The 25589-nt window shown below is 47.8% G+C and overlaps 1 protein-coding gene across 2 annotated transcripts in view; it reads left to right on the forward strand.

Annotated features, from left to right (window-relative positions):
• Positions 1–25589, forward strand: part of SLC24A4 (solute carrier family 24 member 4) — an 80934-nt gene that overhangs the window by 7342 nt on the left and 48003 nt on the right. For both annotated transcript variants that reach the window (XM_044271990.1, XM_044271991.1), the window contains exon 2: positions 1954–2067. In XM_044271990.1, the coding sequence (XP_044127925.1) occupies positions 1954–2067 (114 nt within the window). The remainder of the gene's footprint in view (positions 1–1953; positions 2068–25589) is intronic.

Below are 25589 nucleotides of genomic sequence, written 5' to 3' on the forward strand. Positions count from 1 at the left end.
CAGGGAAAGGTCGCAGATTGCGGTGCAAATAACCTTTACGCCGCAATCTGTGGCAGAAATACGCCAAAAATAGTCAAATTTCTCTTAGTAAATGACCCCTTAGCATTTTTTATGGGATCTGCAACAAAGGCTCCCACATCAATATCAATGAATCCTTATCTCCCTCTCCCTGATAGTTTGGTGCAATGTATCAGCGCAGGTTGGTTGGGTTACCAAAGTTTTTCTTGACCAGGCCATGTAGTGTCAACATTCGCTCTCCTAAGGGTTTGTCACAATGTATCGGTGCAGAAAATCCTTGTGAACTTAAATTCCAGACCAGATAGGTCACCGAAAAATGTTCTTCCTGTCCCTGAGGGATTGTTACATTGTATCAGTGCAGATTTCAACCAGTGACATGACAAACATGATGATGATGACGATGGCCTGGCTCAACTACCATATAGCCCTAGCCTTTTAGAGAGGGTGGAGGAGGCCGACAGCAGTGCAGGGGATCAGGATGAGCACAGTCAGCGCCGAGCTCGGTAACTCAACATAACGGCGCTGAAAACCGGACGCAATACCAACCGATAAACCGCAGATTAACCGCGAGGCATTAAAGGTACGACAAGCAGCTGCTCACAAAGCTGGAAACAGCTGACTCCGGGAATTAGCACAGTTTTCTATTCCTCAGAGTCAGTGACATTGTGAACAAGCTAATCCCCCCCTAATCCTTAAATCCTAATTTTTTCCTAAAAACAAAAAAAAAATCTGGAGCGGCGTTTCTCCGCAGTGATGTCATATTACATTACATAAGCTCTCATTATCTGGATCTGCTGCCATCAAGAACATTTTCATCCAGCTTTCCCAGACGCCTGAATGGCAAATCTGTCTAATATACCATGCTGCTTCCCTAGTTTCCATATCACTTCATGATGCGGTATTCTGGAAGCCGGGAAAGTTGGGTTGTTCAGTGCTGGATTAGGAGCTTTAAAGGGCATCTGTCAGCAGTTTTGTACCTATGACACTGGCTGACCTGTTACATGTGCGCTTGGCAGCTGGAGGCATCTGTGTTGGTCCCATGTTCATATGTGCCCGCATTGCTGAGAAATATGATGTTTTATTATATGCAAATGAGCCTCTAGGAGCAACGGGGGCGTTACCATTACACCTAGAGGCTCTGCACTCTCTGCAATTGCTGCGCCCTTGACAGGACCAAGTGTGATGACGTCAATCAAAGTGCAGAGGCTGCGGCAGTTGCAGAGAGAGCAAAGCCTCTAGGTGTAACGGCAACGCCCCCGTTGCTCCTAGAGGCTCATTTGCATATAATAAAGCATCATTTTTCTCAGCAATGCGGGCACATAGGAACATGGGACCAACACAGATGCCTTCAGCTACCAAGTGCACATGTAACAGGTCAGCCAGTGTCCTAGGGACAAAACTGCTGACAGATGCCCTTCAACAGCCTTAGGCCTCTTGCACACAAACGTGTGCACCCCGTGGCCGTGCTGCGGGCCGCAATGCATGAACACCCACCATGGGGCAGTCGCAGCGGATCGTGGACCCATTCACTTTAACGGGTCCGCGATTCGCCCGTTCCGCAAAAAGATAGGACATGTTCTATCTTTTTGCAGAACGGAAGTACGGGACGAAACCCCACGGAAGCACTCCGTAGGGTTCCGTTCCGTGCTTCCGTTCCGCACCATTCCGCATCTCCGAATTTGTGGACCCATTCAAGTGAATGGGTCCGCATCCGTGATGCAGAATGCCCACCGAACGGCGCCCTTGTATTGAGGACCTGCAAATGCGGTGCGCAATACGGCCACGGAGCGCACACGTTCGTGTGAAAGAGGCCTTATATTGCAGTGTTTTTGGGGGTGTTCCCTTCCCTCCTTATACATTGGATTTGGTAGATTTGACACTTTTGATGTCCTAGCATCAGCCAAGGGTTTCATCAGATTTCTCTTCTCGCTGCAGGACGAGGAAAACCTTCAAGAGACCGCACAGCGGCGGCGAACGCCATCACATGGAGGAACCGTAAACTGATGGCATCAGGCAATGGATCCATTGAGAAGAACTGCACCGAGCCAGGTAAATTACAAGATATCACTCATGGCATATATAACATATCATAAGCCCTTGAACTCTTTACATCATATGTACTCTAGTCACATTCAAAGCTGCACCCAGAGCTCTGTTGGAGTCCAGTTACCCTTGTGCTGTGCATTGTGGGAGATCCTGTGATCAAACAAGGCTGTGCATTACCGCAGATGCAAACCCAAGCCACGGATTTTTTTTTTACATTTGCTTTGGATGTGACTGGAGTATCTGAATATGCCTCGAAGTCAGTATTAGTGGAGATGCTTGTTAAATGATTGATATCCGCGGTGCTGATACACAATATCTTCTAATGCAGAGCGGAGTCATAAAATATACATCATAGAGGAATAAATCTATAAACCCTGCTGCCGCTCCTCCCCGATTGTCTGCATGTTCCCGCGCCACGGGAGCCAAGAGAGAACGCTGCCCGCCCAGGGCCAAAGGATTCACAGTTCTGGCAGCAAATCTCAGGGTGCGCAGTGAAATATCTGCTATTAGTGCGGCCGGTGAGAACATGGAGATATCTCCACCAAGCTGGAGACGATGGGGTTAAATTTGAGTGCCTGATAGACTGGCAGAAGGTAGCACAGCAGAGCGGAGCAGTAGGTGACGGAGGGGGCGCTGCAGTATAAGGGGGCTCTGTGGCTCTCTCTGTCATGGGTGTCACTTGCAGACTGGTAATGGGGGCACTGTGCTCACTGGCATTGTTATGGAGGCACTGACTGCGGCTGGTGATGTTATGGAGGCTGGAAATGCTGTGGAGACTCTGTCTCTCACTATGGAAGACAATGTTGTTGAGGCATTTACAATGTTAAGGGGGCACTAACTATGGCTGGCAATGATATGGAGGCACTGACTATGGCTGGCAATGATATGGAGGCACTGACTATGGCTGGCAATGATATGGAGGCACTGACTATGGCTGGCAATGATATGGAGGCACTGACTATGGCTGGCAATGATATGGAGGCACTGACTATGGCTGGCAATGATATGGAGGCACTGAGTATGACTGGCAATGTTAGGGAGGCACTGACTATGGCTGGCAATGACATGGAGGCACTGAGTATGACTGGCAATGTTAGAGAGGCACTGACTATGGCTGGCAATGATATGGAGGCACTGAGTATGACTGGCAATGTTAGAGAGGCACTGACTATGGCTGGCAATGACATGGAGGCACTGAGTATGACTGGCAATGTTAGAGAGGCACTGAGTATGACTGGCAATGACATGGAGGCACTGACTATGGCTGGCAATGACATGGAGGCACTGACTATGGCTGGCAATGATATGGAGGCACTGAGTATGACTGGCAATGTTAGAGAGGCACTGAGTATGACTGGCAATGACATGGAGGCACTGACTATGGCTGGCAATGACATGGAGGCACTGACTATGGCTGGCAATGATATGGAGGCACTGAGTATGACTGGCAATGTTAGGGAGGCACTGACTATGGCTGGCAATGATATGGAGGCACTGATTAAGGCCTCTTGCACACGAACGTAAATGCTCCGTGCCCGTGCTGCGGACAGCAAATTGCGGTCCGCAATGCACGGGTGCTGACTGTGGGGAAGCCGCATACGGATCGCAAACCCATTCACTTGAATGGGCTCCGTGATCCTTCCGTTCCGCAAAAAGATAGAACAAGTTCAATCTTTTTGCGGAACGGAAGCACGGAACGGAACACCACAGAAGCACTCCATAGTGCTTCTGTGGGGTTCCGTTCTGTGCTTCCGTTCCGCACCGTATCTCCGGATTTGCGGACCCATTCAAGTCAATGGGTCCGCGTCCATGATGCGGAATGCACACAGGGCCGGTGACCCGTGTATTGTGGAACCGCCGTATGCGGCCCGCAGCACAGCCACGGAGCCCTTACGTTCATGTGAAAGAGGCCTAAGGGCGGAAATGATATAGAGACAGTGACTATGGCAGGCAGTTATATGGAGGCACTGACTATAGCTGGTACTGATATGGGGGCACTGACCATGGCTGGTACTGATATGGGGGCACTGACCATGGCTGGTACTGATATGGGGGCACTGACCATGGCTGGTACTGATATGGGGCACTGACCATGGCTGGTACTGATATGGGGGCACTGACCATGGCAGGTACTGATATGGGGGCACTGACCATGGCTGGTACTGATATGGGGGCACTGACCATGGCTGGTACTGATATGGGGGCACTGACCATGGCTGGTACTGATATGGGGGCACTGACTATAGCCAGCAATGATTTAGAAGCACTGACTATAGCCAGCAATGATATAGGGGCACTGACTATGGCTGGTACTGATATGGGGGCACTGACTATAGCCAGCAATGATTTAGAAGCACTGACTATAGCCAGCAATGATATAGGGGCACTGACCATGGCTGGTACTGATATGGGGGCACTGACCATGGCTGGTACTGATATGGGGGCACTGACTATAGCCAGCAATGATTTAGAAGCACTGACTACAGCCAGCAATGATATGGGGGCATTGTCTATGACTGATGAATTAAGGGGTTAGGCTGTGTCAGGGATTGTTATGGGGGCACTGACTATGGCTGGTACTGATATGGGGGCACTGACTGCCGATGGTAGGTGTTTGTCTATTGATGCCTTTCCGATACTAGACACATGTTAGGTAATTGCTATTTAAGCACAGTGCAGTCACCACATCTGGATGTTTCGGCGACTTCTCGTCTCTTCCAAGTTACTTTTGTCTCATTAATGTCTTTACTATAGGACGCGTCGTGTGTTCCAGCCCCTCGCTATCCGACCCTCGTCACCCCCGCCCACTCCATGCCCACGCAGTTTGTTGCTTAGAAATTGGTAAATGAGATTTTCTTGGTCCATTTTTCAGCTTATTTCTTTGCGTCATGAAATTACCAATTTTCTACAATGTCTCCAGTGAATGGAAACGTCCCCCCTCCCCTGTCACGTCATAACGAGCCGCCATCACCGTCCCTTCTTCTCCTAATGACCCTGAAATTCCACCCAGATTTCACACTCATCCTGCAAAAGTCGCAGTGGTTCCTCAGTAGATTCCTGCAGTGTTGGCTCAGTATTTCACGTATGGAATAGTATTGCTTATAGTCGGCGACCAGTCATACGCGGGGGACATCACCTGCCACTACTGAAGGGGCCACTGGCTCGGGCAAGCTGGTTTTGAATTTAGCTTTGGTTGTGAATGGAGAAGAAAAGATGATGGAACTATGAATCAAGGAAAGAGAAATAGGTTGTAGTGGTGATTATGATGGTTGTCATTCAAGTTCAGAGTAGAAAGAGTTGCTGTCAGATCCAAAGATTGACAACCTGTCCTCATAATGTCCCGCTTACAGGAGAGAGCTCTGATACATGTACCGAGCCCTTCACCTCTGTCATTTGGGTATGATCAAAACAGCGTTTCACCCTCCGCATGTAAACAAGAATGTTTTCATTCACTGACAGCAAGCAGAATTTAATCTTTTGTTTATATGTTTTCAGTGTTATTGTGTACATTTGATACTGGTTATAACACTCAGCATCCTCATACTGATCATAGATACCCTTTATTGATGGGTCTGTCAATTTCTAGCCACGCCAGCCCTGATGAGCCATGGAAAGGACAGCCTGCCATTATCACAAGAGTCACATCACAGACACATTGTAACAAACTCAGGACAGGAGAGACTTGTGTATCCTAACCACTCTGGGCACTTTACCTGCACTGATACATTGTAACAAAGTCAGCACAGAACAGACTTGTTTATACTAACCAGTCTCAACACTTTACCTGCACTGATACATTGTTACAAAGTAAGGACAGACTTCTGCATCCTAACCAGTCTGGGCATCTTACCTGCACTGATACACAGTAACAAAGTCAGGACAGACTTCTACATCCTAACCAGTCTGGGCATCTTACCTGCACTGATACACAGTAACATCTGCATGGAGTTTGTATGTCCTCCCTGTGTTTGTGTGGGGGTTCTCCCGGGTTCTCCGGTTTCCTCCCGCACTCCAAAGACAGACTGATTGGGAACTTAGATTGTGAGCCCCATTGGGGACAGCGTGTTGCTAATGTCTGTAAAGCGCTGCGGAATATAGTAGTGCTATATAAAATGGGTCAAATAAATAAATATTGAAAGTCTTGGAGGAGCGTTCAGATGATCCCGCTCCCCATGCTCAGGGGTGACACCGCTCCCCATGCTCAGGGGTGACACCGCTCCTCACAGTCAGGGGTGACACCGCTCCTCACAGTCAGGGGTGACACCGCTCCCCATGCTCAGGGATGACACCGCTCCTCACAGTCAGGGGTGACACCGCTCCGCACAGTCAGGGGTGACACCGCTCCCCATGCTCAGGGGTGACACCGCTCCTCACAGTCAGGGGTGACACCGCTCCTCACAGTCAGGGGTGACACCGCTCCTCACAGTCAGGGGTGACACCGCTCCCCATGCTCAGGGATGACACCGCTCCTCACAGTCAGGGGTGACACCGCTCCTCACAGTCAGGGGTGACACCGCTCCTCACAGTCAGGGGTGACACCGCTCCTCCCAGTCAGGGGTGACACCGCTCCTCCCAGTCAGGGGTGACACCGCTCCTCCCAGTCAGGGGTGACACCGCTCCTCACAGTCAGGGGTGACACCGTTCCCCATGCTCAGGGGTGACACCGCTCCTCACAGTCAGGGGTGACACCGCTCCTCACAGTCAGGGGTGACACCGCTCCTCACAGTCAGGGGTGACACCGCTCCTCACAGTCAGGGGTGACACCGCTCCTCACAGTCAGGGGTGACACCTCTCCTCACAGTCAGGGGTGACACCGCTCCTCACAGTCAGGGGTGACACCGCTCCTCACAGTCAGGGGTGAAACCGCTCCTCACAGTCAGGGGTGACACCATTCCCCATACTCAGGGGTGACACCGCTCCGCATAGTCAGGGGTGACACCGCTCCCCATGCTCAGGGGTGACACCGCTCCTCACAGTCAGGGGTGACACCGCTCCGCATAGTCAGGGGTGACACCGCTCCCCATGCTCAGGGGTGACACCGCTCCGCACAGTCAGGGGTGACACCGCTCCCATGCTCAGGGATGACACCGCTCCTCACAGTCAGGGGTGACACCGCTCCTCACAGTCAGGGGTGACACCGCTCCGCACAGTCAGGGGTGACACCGCTCCTCACAGTCAGGGGTGACACCGCTCCCATGCTCAGGGATGACACCGCTCCCATGCTCAGGGATGACACCGCTCCTCACAGTCAGGGGTGACACCGCTCCTCACAGTCAGGGGTGACACCGCTCCCCATGCTCAGGGGTGACACCGTTCCTCACAGTCAGGGGTGACACCGTTCCTCACAGTCAGGGGTGACACCGCTCCTCACAGTCAGGGGTGACACCGCTCCTCACAGTCAGGGGTGACACCATTCCCCATACTCAGGGGTGACACCGCTCCTCACAGTCAGGGGTGACACCGCTCCGCATGGTCAGGGGTATTTATTTACAAATGCCTATCCAGGCAATTGAACCTGTCTTGACCCAGGTATAAATTAATACTTCACTTTTATTTAAATACAAGTAAAACCTAAGTGCTAAGTGTGTGCGAGGTGCACTCTTTAATTGAACTTAAACAATACCAAAAAATTAAGGGGTGTTAAAAACACAGTGCACCACTTTACTGGTAGGTGTATTGCTTTGACAATTAGGCGGGGTGAAGAGATGTGCACTATCTCTCACCCTTACCACTGCAAGGGCAGAACACTACCGTACCACCGTCCGCGGTGACTCTGCCAGCTGAGAATGGTTGTAATAACAGCCATATAGAGTGGTGGGAGAAATGGAAATATCAACCCACTATGTGACTGGCGCATAAAGCGTCTCAGTTGATCTCAGACTAGGATTAGTGGCAACTAACACCGCAACACGGACTCTGTGCACAGTAGCCAAAACCACAACTAACTTGATTGCTAAACCAAACCAAGCAACGTCGGCCAGCCTGACCGCTAGTTGCTGGTTAACAGTGGAGTGGTGCACAGCGATTAAAAACTAACACTGCCACCCGACATGTATCGCCAGTATTCTGGCTTCTTCAGGGGTTAATGGGCAGCCATGGTCAGGGGTGACACCGCTCCTCACAGTCAGGGGTGACACTGCTCCCCACACTTAGGGGTGACCCCCCTCCCCACACTCAGGGGTGACCCCACTCTGTATACCCAGGGGTGACCCCGCTCCCCACACTCAGAAGTGACCCCACTCTGTATACCCAGGGTTGACCCCGCTCCCCACACTCAGAGGTGACCCCACTCTGTATACCCATAGGTGACCCCACTCTGTATACCCAGGGGTGACCCCGCTCCCCACACTCAGGGGTGATCCCACTCTGTATACCCAGGGGTGACCCCGCTCCCCTCCCACGCCCAGGGGTGACCCCACTCTGTATACCCAGGGGTGACCCCACTCTGTATACCCAGGGGTGACCCCGCTCCCCACACCCATGGGTGACCCCGCTCCCCACACTCAGGGTTGACCCTGCTCCCCACACTCAGAGGTGACCCCACTCTGTATACCCAGGGGTGACCCCGCTCCCCACACTCAGGGGTGACCCCACTCTGTATACCCAGGGGTGACCCCGCTCCCCACACTCAGGGGTGACCCCACTCTGTATACCCAGGGGTGACCCCACTCCCCGCGCTCCTTCAGCAGTCTTTTTCTTCTTTTCGCCCATCTCTTGGCATCTCATCTCTTAAAATAAAATGTCAAGCAGGAATCCCTCAGCTTAGCTGGGCTCGTGTGACATGGATAAAGCCATGTACAATTACGGGATTAGCCAGCGTTGCACCGCGTCTTGTTTGCAGCTTAGATGCCCCCTGTGCCCGGGCATGTGCTGTGTCCATCCCAGCGCTCACCAAGGTATTTAAAGAACCCGGCAATAGGGATTCTCAGGGCAATCACAAATCTGTATGTGAGGACGGGAGGAGGAACACGGGGTGCTTGTGGGGACGGTATATACGTACGCACAACAGATATCCTGTCCAGCCATTCCACGGCTGATAACATAGAGTTAACATCAGCTGAAGGAGCGCGGGGAGTGGGGTCACCCCTGGGTATACAGAGTGGGGTCACCCCTGAGTGTGGGGAGCGGGGTCACCCCTGGGTATACAGAGTGGGGTCACCCCTGAGTGTGGGGAGCGGGGTCACCCCTGGGTATACAGAGTGGGGTCACCCCTGAGTGTGGGGAGCAGGGTCAACCCTGAGTGTGGGGAGCGGGGTCACCCATGGGTGTGGGGAGCGGGGTCACCCCTGGGTATACAGAGTGGGGTCACCCCTGGGTATACAGAGTGGGGTCACCCCTGGGCGTGGGAGGGGAGCGGGGTCACCCCTGGGTATACAGAGTGGGATCACCCCTGAGTGTGGGGAGCGGGGTCACCCCTGGGTATACAGAGTGGGGTCACCTATGGGTATACAGAGTGGGGTCACCTCTGAGTGGCATATAGACTGCAAAAACATAAGCAATGGGCGTCCCATTCTCATATATACCATCCCACGCCCCCACCCCCCATGATTACTACTTACTACGACACAATGTAAAAGGAATAGATGGTATGTAGACTGCAAAAACATAAGCAATGGGCGTCCCATTCTCATATATGCCATCCCATTCCCCCACCCCCCCATACAATGTAAAAGGAATAGATGGCATATAGACTGCAAAAACATAAGCAATGGGCGTCCCATTCTCATATATACCATCCCACGCCCCCACCCCCCATGATTACTACTTACTACGACACAATGTAAAAGGAATAGATGGCCTATAGACTGCAAAAACATAAGCAATTGGCGTCCCATTCTCATATATACCATCCCACGCCCCCACCCCCCATGATTACTACTTATTACGACACAATGTAAAAGGAATAGATGGCATATAGACTGCAAAAACACAAACAATGGGCGTTCCCTTCTCATATATACCATCCCACGCCCCCACCACCCATGCTTACTACTTACTATGATACAATGTAAAAGGAATTGATGGCATGTAGACTGCAAAAACATAAGCAATGGGCGTCCCATTCTCATATATGCCATCCCATGCCCCCACACCCCATACAATGTAACAGGAATAGATGGCATATAGACTGCAAAAACATAAGCAATGGGTGTCCAATGGGTGCCACTTCACCCCCCATCCTTAATAATTACTACAATACAATGTAAAAGGAATAGATGGCATATAGACTGCAAAAACATAGGCAACGGGCATCCCCTTACCATATATGCCATCCCACGCCCCCACCCCCATGCTTACTACTAGCATGTAGAGGGTTCTCATGACCCTCGGGCCTTGAGTTTCTAAGGAGTGGGATGATGGGAGTGATACAGTTGCGAGTGAGATAGGTTACACTGTGAGCTCCTAGAAGCAAGGATGATGGGAGTGATACATTGGGGAGAATGTATTATGGTGGCATGCCATAGCGGTGGTGCAGAAAAGGTGCAACTGGCACCATTTCCGTTTTGTGCCAAAATTTTTGACTTTTCCCCCTTTTACTAAAAAAAATTAAAAAAAATGGGTGAGTCTACCTCTGACACATTTAAGAATAGGTGCTTCAAAAACTGGCACACGTTACACCTTTGGTTTTTCTGGCACATGGCCTTGGTCTCTTAGTAATTTTGGCATATCATATACCAATCCTAATAATTCCACCTGGTAACATGGATAATGGGAGTGATACATTGTATGGGATAGGGAGATAAGAACATTAGCTGCTGCAAATGGGGATGTTGGGAGTGATACATTGTATTCGATATGGAAGTCACCTCCTGGGGTCAAGAACCATTGGAGTGATGCACTGTGTGCAAGATAGGGAGATTACATTGTGAACTCTTGGCAACAAGGATGATGGGAGTGATAGTGATACTATATATATTATTAGATATGGAGAGTACTTTATGAGCTACCAGGGTCAGGAATGATGGGGTAATACACTGTGTGCAAGATAGGGAGATTACATTGTGAACTCTTGGCAACAAGGATAATGGGAGTGATACATTTGTGAGATACACAGAACGTAGATGAGGGAAGAGTGGGGGCGGACAAGTCATAGTGTCCGATAATCCAGAATTACAGATTAAAGCAACAATGGATTTATAGGCAGGGGCTGAGTCTTACAAATAATGAGACTTAGGGCTCATGCCCTCGACCGTTGGATGTTGTGCGATCTGCAAATTGCTGATCTGCAAAACACGGATACGGGCCACATGCATTTTGCGGAATGGAACAGTCGGCCCCTATTAGAACCGTCCTATTCTTGTCAGTAATGCGGACGATAATAGGACATGTTCTATTTTTTGGCGGAACGGCCATACGGACATGGAATGCACCTACGGGCCGCAAAAGAAGCGTAACGGGCACAGACACAAAATACATTTGTGTGCATGAGCCCTTATTGTACCTGTGAAGAGAAAACACTGGAGGTTTCCTTTCTTCGCTACAATTTGGAACCCGTCGCACTCCCCTCGAGGACTATGATGGGACAGTTGTTCATGGTTCTCAAAATTCAAGACATGAAAGGAACTTTATCACATCCCAGTCGGCTCACTGCACAAGATGGATGGGAATTGGGGCGGTGGGGGGTGCGGGTCCCTCCCCCTCCTGGTTGCAGCCGCCGCCGGTCTGTGATGTCTCATATGTTCTGGAATAAGGAGCTTTGATCCTGAACCACATCCATCCCTCCATCCCTCTAATTGCTGCTCTCCCTCCCATCCCCAGAGATTCATTGCTGCAGGGTTGGCCCTTAAATAACTTTTTTTCTGTTTATATTTAATTAATACTATTTTTTATTTTTTTTATTTCTCTTGATACAATGTATCAAACTGCGGAACAAATGATAGATATAATTCAGGCAGGTGGAGAGAACAAAGGAAGGAAATAATCTGAGGAGGAGGAGGAGGAGGGGGGAGGGGGGGCATCTGAAACATCAAAGCTACCTGGAGCCGTTCATATAGTGAGCGTCCTCCAATAATCCAGGACATTTAGCAAAACAGTTCTTTAATCCGGCACCAGTAAGGTTTGATGCGCACCAGGATGAGGCAGTCATGGAAAACTAACTATAAAGTCTAGGCAAAACCAATCGCTTTACGCCATTTTTTTATGGCATACAAAGTTGCCTATTTTGGCAGAACTCATGTATGCAAAAATGTACATCTTTGTTTGCAACTTTTTCACTTTTCGCATCACTTTTAAAAGTCGGGATGGCCGGGATTCAGTTGAGGGAACGTAGCCTCTGCAAGGCCAACAGATTTACCATCATTTATGCCAGAAATTGTCGTAAATTATGGTGCAAATTCTACGTCCGTTATTGCTTTTCTGTCATAGGGGCAACCAAAAGATTAAATTTGCCTAATTTTACTCCAGCTTCCTTTGGATTAAAGGGGTTGTTCAAGATTTTGATATTAATGACCCATGTATTATCAATATCAGATCGGGGAGGGTCCGGCTCCCGACACCCAAACATGCCGAGAGGCGGCCGGACAAAAACTACAGCATGCAGCGTTTTTTGTCTGGCCGCATCTTGGCTTGTTTGCCGTGCTGCAGCCGGACCTCCGGTCCACCCCCATTATAGTGAATCGGGCCGGAGTTGACTTCCGTCGGCACGGTGGGCTAGCGTTAGCACGGTGGGCTAGCGTTCCCCCGCCGAAACAGCCTGCCGGACCCTGCTGCTGCAAGTGTGAAAGTAACCTAAGGCTGAGTTGACATCACTGTTTAGCTTTCCATTCTTCTCGCCGATAGAAAAAAAAAAAAAAAACAGGATCCTGTAAAAAAAAAAACAACTGATCTTTTTGCATCAGTTGGCATCCGTTCGAGCCATTTCCATTTGAGATCCGTTTTTTTAGACGGAAAAAGTCCTGCCTGCAGTACTTTCTTCCTCTGTCTAAAAAAACGGATCCACATGCATAACTGATGCAACTGTCTTTTTTACAGGATCCTGTTGATTTCTTTTTTTTTCTCTTCTTCTGATGGATGAGAAGAACGGAAAGCTAGACGGTGATGTGAACTCAGCCTAAGGGGTTCGGTCTTTACCCAGGATCTTTTAGGCTGTGGATCGTGTCCTTGGGTGTAAAACAGGCTCCGAATACTCCAACATGTGGTCAGTACTGCACAAAGGATCACTGGAGAACAATTGCCTTCCATTAAAAGTTTCTATATTAAAGGGGTTATCCAACCCCTGAAATGCTCCACCATACGCCCGGGCCCCTCACACACAATATACTTACCTTGCTCCTTGGCACTTGCGTCGCTCCTGGTCCCCGCGCGGCTGCCGCTGCTTCTCCCCATGCGTGGATTAAAACATCCGATGTCGGGCGGGCAGCCAATGGCAGGGGCCCAGGCATATGGGGGGGGGGGCATTTCAGAATCGGATAACCCCTTTAACCGCTGCTTGAGGAGTGCACATAGGGTTAAGGAGGACATTTGTCACCTGTCCAAGCACGTGTTTGAACTGTTACCTCTGGGTAAGAGTTACAGATGTCTTGGGTGATGTGCGAACAGATTGAGAAACAGTTTCTTCCCAGAGGCGGCAATAATGTTAAATAAGGAGATGACTTTGTAAACTATTGTAAATGATTGTATCATGGCCTCAATACTTGATGGTTGGATTTAAAGGCTATGGACACCTTTGGAAGTAATTTTTGTTTATGATTGCATTTTACTAATTTTTGGCTAAAAATCATATTTTCAATTGGCCAATACTAAAAATATTGAGCTGTTCTGTCACAAAGGGTCAACTGTTTTTCTAGCTGTGTGACTGGTACTTTCACTTTCAGTTTGTGCAGTGGTCTAATAAGCCTTATCTCTAGACTACTAAGACTAAACACTTTTTAAGCTGCATTCTTATCAGTAAGATAAGAGCTGAACTATAATTAGTGTTTAGAATGTCAGAGAGCAGAGATAAGGAGTACGTCTGCTCCCCAGATGACGGGAAAAGTAGAGCATCTCAGCTCTGTACAGAAAAAAATGTTCCATATTGTTAATAAAGACCAATTGGAAAAATGATTTTTAGCTCAAAATAAATACAATTCAATCATTTAAAAAAAAATTGCCCCCAAAGGTGTACATAGCCTTTAAGTACTGTTTCGTTGACGATGTGCTGTATGGTACTTGTACAATGACAATAAACTGAATCTAATCCAATCTCCACTGATTACAGTCCAGTATACCGGTCTCAACACAGGCATCTCCCATTGCAGCAAGTTGGCTGGTCTGTTCCTCCAGACTTGGCCTATCACAAGTCTTAATGAATGTTCCTTGGTGCGAGGGCTAGTAAGCGGTTTGGTCTCCGGCCCCTGCTGATCGATCCGCTTCAATATGGCTATCACTGCTCAAAGCTCTCTCTAGGTCCTCAGGGTGGTGCACCAATCTGTGAGCGTCACTCACCTCCACTTGCTAGCTAACAAACGCTCAGTCTGGTTGTTCCTCTGTAGACCACCATCTGCAGTGTTCTCATTGGGACCTCTGCATACTCTGAGCAGAAGGTCCCCTATTTAGGACCAACAAGGTCATCATTCGCGGTGGGAGGTGATTTCCAAGGTGCAACCCAGTGTTTGGAGTGCATGGCAGTTAACCCTTTACATGCCAACCGTTTACAGTGCAGTTTCTCAATCACAATGTGATTTTACGCACATTCCTGCCTAAGTGTATGTGGCAGGTAAGCTACATCACACCTTTAGAACTCAATGTAGAACCCAATCCTGATGTCCCCCAAAATCTGCTGTCGGGGGTGAGTCAGGAGTCCCCCATATACATTAGCTGGTCCCACCAAAATTTACAATTACAGTATCTTTGTTATTTTATCTTCAGGGCACCAGGTATACAATACACCAGGCAGACACCCTCCGTCTTTTAGGGCGGACCCCATATCCACTATTTACTGTAATAGAGACCTGTTCATGGTGTCTCAGGGGAACCGTGAGTTTTAGGACATGCTGCAGATTTAGCGATAGATGAATATGGAAAAATTTCAAATGGACGACTACTATATATAACTGGAAAATTGCTGGCACTGCTGTACTTATAAAGTGCTCCTCCGCCCCGTAGAGAGTATATCAATAAAGTGAATAGTGTACTGCAAATGGAAAGCGGAATATGACCTCAAGAGAGGTTACCTACGGACACATGAAAAACTGGGGGCTCCGCAGATAGACACCCCCGGACTTGCACCATTGACCTGTGCTCATATTTGGGATATTTCGCATCCTCCAGGGGCTTTATAATATATGCTGATCAGATATGAGTACAAGTATATGAATAAGGTAACATCAGATATACAGTATATAGTTTTTTTTAGGAAGTCAACTGTATACCTGAAATATATCAGAACACAATGTGTGCAACTGGTAACACAATCTGTATATACTGTAGTGACAGATATCAAAATGATTGTTGGAGTAGTCCCTTGACATTGTAGTGCAGGGATCAGCAAGCTCCGGCACTCTAGCTGCTCTGGAACTACAACTCCCAGAATCCTCCTTTCACTCCTACTGCCAAGTAAGCGTGCATGCTGGGAGTTGTAGTTTCACAGCAGCGGTAGTGCTGAAGGTTGCTGATCCCTGCTGTAGTGGGTTATAACATCGTCCATGTCCCCTTCCCAAAGCAATAAAATCAGAAAACCAGACCAGAGATAGCGTTAGGATCCTGCACAAACCCTTGATAGATGGAGCCATTGGAGGGGTCATGAAAAGGCTAGCGTCCTCTCCAACTGAGGTCATACGTAAAACCGCTACAATCTCATATACATCAAAGAAATAAGCGCTTCCTCAGGAGAACTCAGGCCATTGATCCGCTTCTGCTGTATCGGAGTCGAATTGATCGCAGCTCGGTAACAAGGAGCAATTAAAGAATTCATTCAGTATCGCCATTACTCCCTCCATGATTGGTATGCATGTGCGCGGGACATTGCGACGGGTTGGATGGAGTTAATACAAAGTTGTTAGGAGGCCCGAAAGACAAAAAAAATCTTAATAGCGGCAGAACTGATGTGCAGCAGATACCGTAAAAAACACGTTAACATATTCACTGGTCTCTCTCTTGCATCAGAGGCAGAGGGGTTCATTCCTTTGGGGGATCAACTAGCTTAATGAACTGGCCGAATCTTCTGCTACTGTCACGGCTGAGGATGGGGAAAACCCTCAGCCGTGCGAGGCCAGGTGATGTTATGGCTGCTCGGCCATGAGAACAGGATAGGGACCAGGTCACCTCCTCACGCATCCCTAACCTGACCCTAACTCCTACCTGCATGGGCCAACCTTGATGGTAGGAGGACCCATGTGCAGGAACCTCAGAGCCCTGACTTACCCTCCGCAGGTCCCTGAGCTAGGTAAGACGACCTACTCCTCCTAGGCACGGAGGAGCAGGAGTCTCAATGGCCAAGCTGTTGGGAAAAGGGAACAAATGCAAGCCTATGTATATGGCAGGTGCTGCACTAGTTCCAGCCACCTGCCACAGCCTTGCTGACTGGATCCGTGTGCAGGCAAACTGAAGTCCACAAATAAACAAACAGAACTCAGCACAAAACTCATCCACACACCGGAACCCAGATACATGGCTGCACAGAATTATACAGGAAAACATAAACAGAACATCACACAGACTAAACTAAAACTTATGACCACAGTGGTGGCTCTCACTGGCAGATAGAAAACACAGGCGGCTGCTCCAGCTAGCAAGGCTGAAGCAACCTACTGAGCCATGCCAAAGAGAGAGGCTTTATAGGCCCAAGTGGCCACACCCAACGGAAGGACACACCCAGTGACATCACACACACACTGGGAAGGGAGTTAACCCTTCCAACACCACAGAAGGGAAAACACACATAAAGGGGAAGTACACACAATACATAAAACACAGTGCACACAACACACACACCTAACAAAAAGGAAGTCAGGTGAGACCGCATGCCTGGACAGCAAGCTGCCTAGCAACGCTCAGGCTGCTCTGCTGCTAGATACAAAACTAGTTGCCCGCGGCAACCACAAGTGAGGCCACACACCAGCGGCCCTCACCCGTGGTTGAACACCCATACAAAACCGCAGGCAACCGCATGCGGTAAAGGAGTCACGGTCATGGGCATGGCCGTGACAGCTACCCCCGGCAAACGGACTAAAACCGCCACGTAACGAAAGATCTGTTTTTATCCCTTTTATTTTCCAAACTGTTCTTTTGCATTATATGTATGTCTGTATGTTTCATGTTGTATTTTCTTGCGATAACCACATTGTTGTATGCACTGTTCTTTTTTCATATTAAAACTTCACTTCGATAAGAGCCTTCTAGTGCTCTAACAATTCCATGACCCGAGAAGAAGCGTTACTTATATTGGTGTATTGACCCTGGGAATGATAGAGATCATAGCGAGTCTATAGCGTATACTTGTGTGTTGTCTTGTCAGCCTAATATGACGAGTGGTGGCAGCGAAAATCTCTTAGATTTAGATGGAGTGCTGACAGAAAGAGGTCCAGCTTGACCCTGCAAGCTCTACTCCTGAGTCATGATCTTGACATATACATATATATCTATGAAATTGGATATATGATATATCACTATGTGTATCTGATTGTATGATAACAACAGTATGCTGTGCAGCTCTGGAGCATAATACAGGATGTAACTCGGGATCAGTACAGGATAAGTAATGTATGTACACAGTGACTGCACCAGCAGAATAGTGAGTGCAGCTCTGGGGTATAATACAGGATGTAACTCAGGATCAGTACAGGATAAGTAATGTATGTACACAGTGACTGCACCAGCAGAATAGTGAGTGCAGCTCTGGAGCATAATACAGGATGTAACTCAGGATCAGTACAGGATAAGTAATGTATGTACACAGTGACTGCACCAGCAGAATAGTGAGTGCAGCTCTGGAGTATAATACAGAATGTAACTCAGGATCCGCACAGGATAAGTAATGTAATGTATGTACACAGTGACTGCATCAGCAGAATAGTGAGTGCAGCTCTGGAGTATAATACAGAATGTAACTCAGGATCAGTACAGGATAAGTAATGTATGTACACAGTGACTCCACCAGCAGAATAGTGAGTGCAGCTCTGGAGTATATTACAGGATGTAACTCGGGATCAGTACAGGATAAGTAATGTATGTACACAGTGACTGCAGCAGCAGAATAGTGAGTGCAGCTCTGGAGTATAATACAGGATGTAACTCAGGATCAGTACAGTATAAGTAATGTATGTACACAGTGACTGCACCAGCAGAATAGTGAGTGCAGCTCTGGAGTATAATACAGGATGTAACTCAGGATCAGTACAGGATAAGTAATGTATGTACACAGTGACTCCACCAGCAGAATAGTGAGTGCAGCTCTGGAGTATAATACAGGATGTAACTCGGGATCAGTACAGGATAAGTAATGTATGTACACAGTGACTGCACCAGCACAACAGTGAGTGAAGCTCTGGAGTATAATACAGGATGTAACTCAGGATCGGTACAGGATAAGTAATGTATGTACACAGTGACTGCACCAGCACAACAGTGAGTGAAGCTCTGGAGTATAATACAGAATGTAACTCAGGATCAGTACAGGATAAGTAATGTATGTACACAGTGACTCCACCAGCAGAATAGTGAGTACAGCTCTGGAGTATAATACAGGATGTAACTCAGGATCGGTACAGGATAAGTAATGTATGTACACAGTGACTCCACCAGCAGAACAGTGAATGTAGCTCTGGAGTATAATACAGGATGTAACTTAGGATCAGTACAGGATAAGTAATGTATGTACACAGTGACTGCACCAGCAGAATAGTGAGTGCAGCTCTGGAGTATAATACAGGATGTAACTCAGGATTAGTACAGGATAAGTAATGTATGCACACACTGACTGCACCAGCAGAATAGTGAGTGCAGCTCTGGAGTATAATACAGGATGTAACTCAGGATCGGTACAGGATAAGTAATGTATGTACACAGTGACTCCTCCAGCAGAATAGTGAGTACAGCTCTGGAGTATAATACAGGATGTAACTCAGGATCAGTACAGAAGAAGTAATGTATGTGCACAGTGACACAACTAGCAGAATAGTAACTGCAGCTCTGGAGTATTACCTTAGAGAAATCCCAGTCGTAAGACAAAGATCTCGCAATTCTATAAGATATTAATTAATTTACTCCACTTCAAGGAGATAGTTTCCCCTGGTTAAAAAGCGTGGAAGGTGGACGGTCTTAATAATGACACGATAAACTGGGAAAGGATATGTAGAAGTTTAAGGTTAAGTATCGAGCAACTTTAATCACGTTGTAGTTCAGTTTAATATTATGCACAGATTGTATATTACCCCGAGATGGTTAAATAAATGTGGATATAGGGAAACTTCTAACTGTCCAAGATGTGGTGCACTGGATGCGGATTTTTTACACATGTTTTGGTCCTGTTTGGAGATAGGTAATTACTGGAGCTCCGTTTCTGAATTTATAAAGCAGAATCTGAGGGTATCCATCCCGTCGAGCCCACAAGGTTGGTTATTGAATGATATGTCTGAGGTGAACTGCAACAAAGATATAAAGTCGAGTCCCCACCAGAATCATTTTCCTGGCCCGATTGCGGTTCTCTTGTAATTCCCCAAATTTAAAGATGTGGGTAAACTTAGTGAATAAAGTAAAAAGATACGAAAATATCTTATATAAGCAAAGAAATAGTGAACAGAAATGGAAGAAGATATGGTTGGTATGGAAAACTTAGGGACTAGTTTGGGGCCTATATTAGTCCTCTTTCTGTTCTCTTGTTTGAGATACATATGCTGGATTTCTCCCCCCTCACGTCCTATGGCCTCTTTTCTAGTTTTCTAGAGACACATCGCAAAATAATGGGAGGGAAGGTTGGGTGGATCAAGGGATTAAATTGACTAATATGGCTGTACTTTTTATATTGTTACTTTTGTTGCAGAAAATAAAAAATTGGATATAATAAAAAAAAATATCGGTAGAAAATAAATGATGTATGTCATACTCTAAGGCCTCAGGCACACGACCGTGCCGTGTTTTGCAGTCCGCAAACCGCGGATCCGCAAAAAACAGAAGGCGACCGTGTTGCCTTCCGCAATTTGCAGAACGGGCGCCGGCAATATAAATGCCTATTCTTGTCCGCAAAGTGCGGACAAGAATAGGACATGTTATTTTTTTTTTAACGGTGCCGCGGAACGAAGCCACGGAGGGGGACAGCACACGGAGTGCTGTCCGCATCTTTTGCGGCCCCATTGAAATGAATGGGTCCGCATCCGAGCCGCCAAAAATGCGGACCCAAACAACGGTCGTGTGAATGAGACCTAAGTATTACCTTAGTGAATAGCATAAATAGCAGTTCCTTAATGCCCTGCAGGCGCCATCCACGGTGTGTGCGTGTTATTACAGCAGTGTTGCACAGTCTTCTATATTTTGTCTCTGGCGATGAATCTGCCTGTTCGAGCTCTGTGATGTCTGCTGCTTATTAGGGAACTCTTAACACTGTCAGATAAAATCTAGGGCAGGTGCTGTAAATCAGGCCGCGAGAGCAATGGCCGCGTCCTGTGTGGCATCCGCACTGTGCTGACAAATGGCTCAGATGTACAGGGCTGGAGAGTGGAGATCATCGCCGCTGTCACATGTCTAATGAGAAGAAATAGGATTATTTTATTGCATGATGCCGGCTGACACAGAGAGGCCGTTAGACGGAGCAACCAACACCTGATAAGGGAGACATAAAGAAGGATATCACTGAAGCAGCACCCCCGTAACCGAGAACAAATCAAGAGGGAGAAGGACAAACAAAGAAAGTAACAACAGATACTGAATATTTGTTAGGCCCCCTGCACACGAACGTGTGCACCCTGTTGCCGTATTGCGGATCCGCATTATACAGGTGCCGTTCCGTGGGCATTCCGCATCACGGATGCGGACCCATTCACTTGAATGAGTCTGCAAATCCGGAGATGCGGAATGGAAGCACAGAACGGAACCCTACGGGAGCACTACGGAGCGCTTCCGTGGGGTTTTGTCCCCTACTTCCGTTCCACAAAAGGATAGAACATGTCCTATCTATTTGCAGAACGGCCGGATCGCAGACCTATTCAAGTGAATGGGTCCGCGATCCACTGTGGCTGCCCCACGAACTGTGTTCATGCATTGCGGCCCGCAGCACGACCACGGGGTGCACACGTTCGTGTGCAGGAGGCCTTACAATGTACAGTCCTGATCAAAAGTTTAAGACCACTTGAAAAATGGCAAAAAATCTTATTTAGCATGGCTGGATCTTTACAAGGTTCCAAGTTGAGCTTCAACATGCAACAAGAAGAAATGGGAGTGAGACAAAACATTTTTTTGAGGATTCAATCAATTGAAAATAACGATTAAACTGAAAAAAGCTGTTTTTCAGCTGATCCAAAATTTAGGACCACATGCCTTTAAAAGGCCAAATCTGTGCAAAGATGTGGATTCATTGTCACTTTCTGTCAGGTAGTCACACGTTGTGATGGCAAAGGCAAAAAAACTCTCCCTTTTTGAACGTGGTCGGGTTGTTGAACTGCATAAGCAGGGTCTCTCACAGCGCGCCATCGCTGCTGAGGTGGGATGCAGTAAGACAGTCATTTGGAATTTCTTAAACATAGAAACATACAATGTGTCGGCAAATAAGAACCATTTGGCCCATCTAGTCTGCCCAATATTCTTAAATGATCCTGAGGGTTATGGAACAAAAAAGTGGAAGACCCAAAAAAATGTCTTCAGCACTGAGCTGGAGGATCCGATTGGCTGTCCGTCAAGACACTGGATGATCCTCGACCCAAATTAAGGCCCTTACTGGTGCTGACTGCAGCCCCATGACCATCAGACGGCACCTGAGACTGAAGGGCTTCAAAAACAAAAAACGTCTTCAAAGACCTCGTCTCCTTGAACGCCACAGAACTGCTCGTTTGGACTTTGCAAGAGAGCACCAAACATGGGACATTCAAACGCGGAAGAAAGTTTTATTCTCTGATGAGAATGTTTTTTACCTTGATGGTCCTGATGGTTTCCAACGTTACTGGCATGACAAGCAGATCCCACCTGAGATGTTTTCTACGCTCCACAGTGGAGGGGGCGCCATAATGGTCTGGGGTGCTTTTTCCTCCAGTGGAACAATGGAGCTTCAGGAAGTGCAGGGGCGTCAAACGGCCGCTGGCTATGTCCAGATGTTGCAGAGAGCCTTCCTCATGACTGAGGGCCCTCGTCTGTGTGGTAACGACTGGGGTTTTCAACAGGACAACGCTACAGTACACAATGCCCGCAGGACAAGGGACTTCTTCCAGGAGAATAACATCACTCTTTTGGCCCATCCTGCGTGTTCCCCTGATCTAAATCCAATTCAGAACCTTTGGGGATGGATGGCGAAGGAAGTTTACAAAAATGGAGAACAGTTCCAGACAGTAGATGGCCTTCGTGCGGCCGTCTTCACCAATTGGAGAAATGTTCCCACTCACCTCATGGAAACGCTTGCATCAAGCATGCCGAAACAATAACGGCGGAGCTACTCATTACTGAGTTCATGTTCGGAAGTTGGATTTCTGTTTTGGGGGGGGTTTAGTTTTTTTTGGGAGGTGTGGTCCTAAACTTTTTGATCAGCTAAAAAACGGCCTGTTTCAGGTTATTCGTTGTTTTCATTAAATTCAATGTTAAAAAAATGTTTGGTCTCACTCCCATTTCTTCTTGTTGCATGTTGAAGCTCTACTTAGAACCTTGTTAAGACCCAGCCGTGCTAAATAGGATTGTTTGCCATTTTTCAAGTGGTCTTAAACTTTTGATCAGGACTGTATCAGTTATATTACAAAATGAATAACAGGTAATTCCTGACACTTGGGGGATGGAGTAATGACACACTAACAGCTGGGGGTAACCACTATGACACACTGATTCTAGGGGTACAGGTCAATGACATTGATATTTGGGATACAGGGCAATGACACAAAGGCACTTGGGTTACAGAACAATGACATTTTTACATTTGGGGTACAGAGCCATGACACCCTGCTGATTGGGGTAAAGAGCAATGACACTTGGGTTACAGAGAAATGACACCCTGATACTTGGGGTACAGAGCAATGACACACTGACACTTGGGGTACAGAGCAATGACACACTGACACTTGGGGTACAGAGCAATGACACACTGACACTTGGGGTACAGAGCAATGACACTTGGGGTACAGGATAACGACACCCTGACACTTGGGGTACAGAGAAATGACACTTGGGGTGCTTGACAATGACACCTGTGGCACAGGATAATGACACATTGATACTTGGGCTACAGGACAATGACACCCTTACAACACCCTTACACTTGGGGTACAGAGAAATGACACACTGGGGTACAGGATAATGATACAATTGCATTTAGGCTACAGGATAATGACACATTGATACTTGGGGTACAGGACTATGACACACGGGGTACAGTAGATCAGTATATCTGCAGTTCTCCGTTCTGCAATGTTTCCTCTGTCTCTGGGGAGCAGCGCTGTGATTCCTGCTGTGTTCTCAGCCCGGCGCTGCTTCTGCAGTAATGAGGCTCAATCCTTCCAGGTTGTTACCCAGAACCAGCAGCGCATATATCACCAATCCTGTGCTTGTCTCTGCTGCAGAGACGGTCGCTGCACTGTGTACACCCCACCATCATTACAGCATGAGGAATGTATGGTTCTGAAACACTATCAGACATGATGGGCTTAGATACCGCAGCTCAGCAGATAGTATCCCACATAACAGGCTAAGGCTACTTTCACACTAGCTTTAATATTTTCCGGTATTGAGATCCGTCATAGGTACAGAAAACGCTTCCGTTTTGTCCCTATTCTTTGTCAACGGGGACAAAACGTAACTGAACAGAACGGAGCGCTCCAAAATGCATTCCGTTCTCATACCGGAGACGCGGTTCCGACCTGGAATGCGGAGCGAGACGGATCCGCCATGAACCCCAAAGCAAGTCAATTAGGACAGATCCGTTTTCTCTGACACAATCGAAAACTGATTTGTCCCCCATTGACTTTCAATGGAGTTCATGACGGATTCGTCTTGTCAATGTTAAAGATAATACAACCGGATCCATTCATAACGGATGCAGATGGTTGCATTATCAGTAACGGAAGCGTATCACACATGACAGGCTTAGATACAAAAGCTCAGCAGACAGTATCACACATCATAGGTCATCATGTTACTGATTTCTTAGGCTATGGCCACACAGCGCAGCCATGGAAACCGCAGTGGTCATTGTTAATACTCATGGTCAATTGACATTTGGTAAAGGCTCCCCGGCCTGCCATAGTCAAGTTCCTATTAAGCCTTGCCTGTGGTAAAGCTTAATAGAAACACAAGGATTTTCCCATAGACTGCAATGGTAATTTTGTGTCTTAAGATAAAAAAAGATCAAAATATTGGATAAAACGTGATTCACAAAGTTTATTTGTCAAGGGGGTTTTGTAACGTCAGCAAATAGCATTTATTATGTAGAGAAGGCTAAAACAAGGCACTTACTAATGTATTGTGATTCTCCATTTTGCCTCCTTTGCTGGCTGGATTCATTTTTCCATCACATTATTCATTGCTCGGTTCCACGACCACCCTGCAATGCAGCAGCGGTGGTCTTGCTTGCACACTATAGGAAAAAGTTCTAGCCTATGTGAGCTCCTGCGGTCCTGGCCACCAGGGAGGTTGGCACTTTTTCCTACAGTGTATGTCACGTGCAAGGGGTCCCTTTGGGGACCTCCGGGACGCCATATGAGCTGGACAAGGCAAAACCAGGCAACGACCACGGAACACATAACCATACAAAGGAACCAAGACACGTGACAATGACAATAATAGAAGACCTCAATGTACTGAACCAGATCAGTGGGTGTGTACCCACTGCGCTGTTGACTAGCAATACTCTGGAGGGGTGTAACTAAGCAACACCAGGTCTTCACTAGCTCCTCTGGTGGGGAGGATAGACTTGAGCCACAGTAGTTGCCAGGGGCTACTCCAGAGCGTAAACTAAGTCAGTGGCAGCAGGAGCCGGGGGCAAAGGAGATACCACACAAGGTACCGACAGTACATGAACATGGCATGGTACAGAACAGGGACAAGACAGAGACAGACAAGGCATAGAAAGGCAGAGAAAGGGCATTCCCCCTCCGGGGAACACAGGAACCCTCTTCTGAAGGCGGACATGGACTGATAAGAATAGAAGCAGACATGAACGGAATACCAGAAGCAGTAAGGACTGCCAGACAGACAAAAACAGGAACAGATGCAGATAAGCTCTGCTAGGCTATCCAGATGCAGATAAGCTCTGCTAGGCTATCCAGACGCAGATACAGTAAGCTCTGCTAGGCTATCCAGACGCAGATAAGCTCTGCTAGGGTATCCAGACACAGATAAGCTCTGCTAGGCTATCCCGACGCAGTTACGCACTGCTAGGCAAACATGGATAAGACGCAGTTACGCACTGCTAGGCGCACAAATAC

The sequence above is a fragment of the Bufo gargarizans genome, chromosome 11 (genome assembly GCF_014858855.1).
Source record: "Bufo gargarizans isolate SCDJY-AF-19 chromosome 11, ASM1485885v1, whole genome shotgun sequence".
Classification (NCBI taxonomy): domain Eukaryota; kingdom Metazoa; phylum Chordata; class Amphibia; order Anura; family Bufonidae; genus Bufo; species Bufo gargarizans.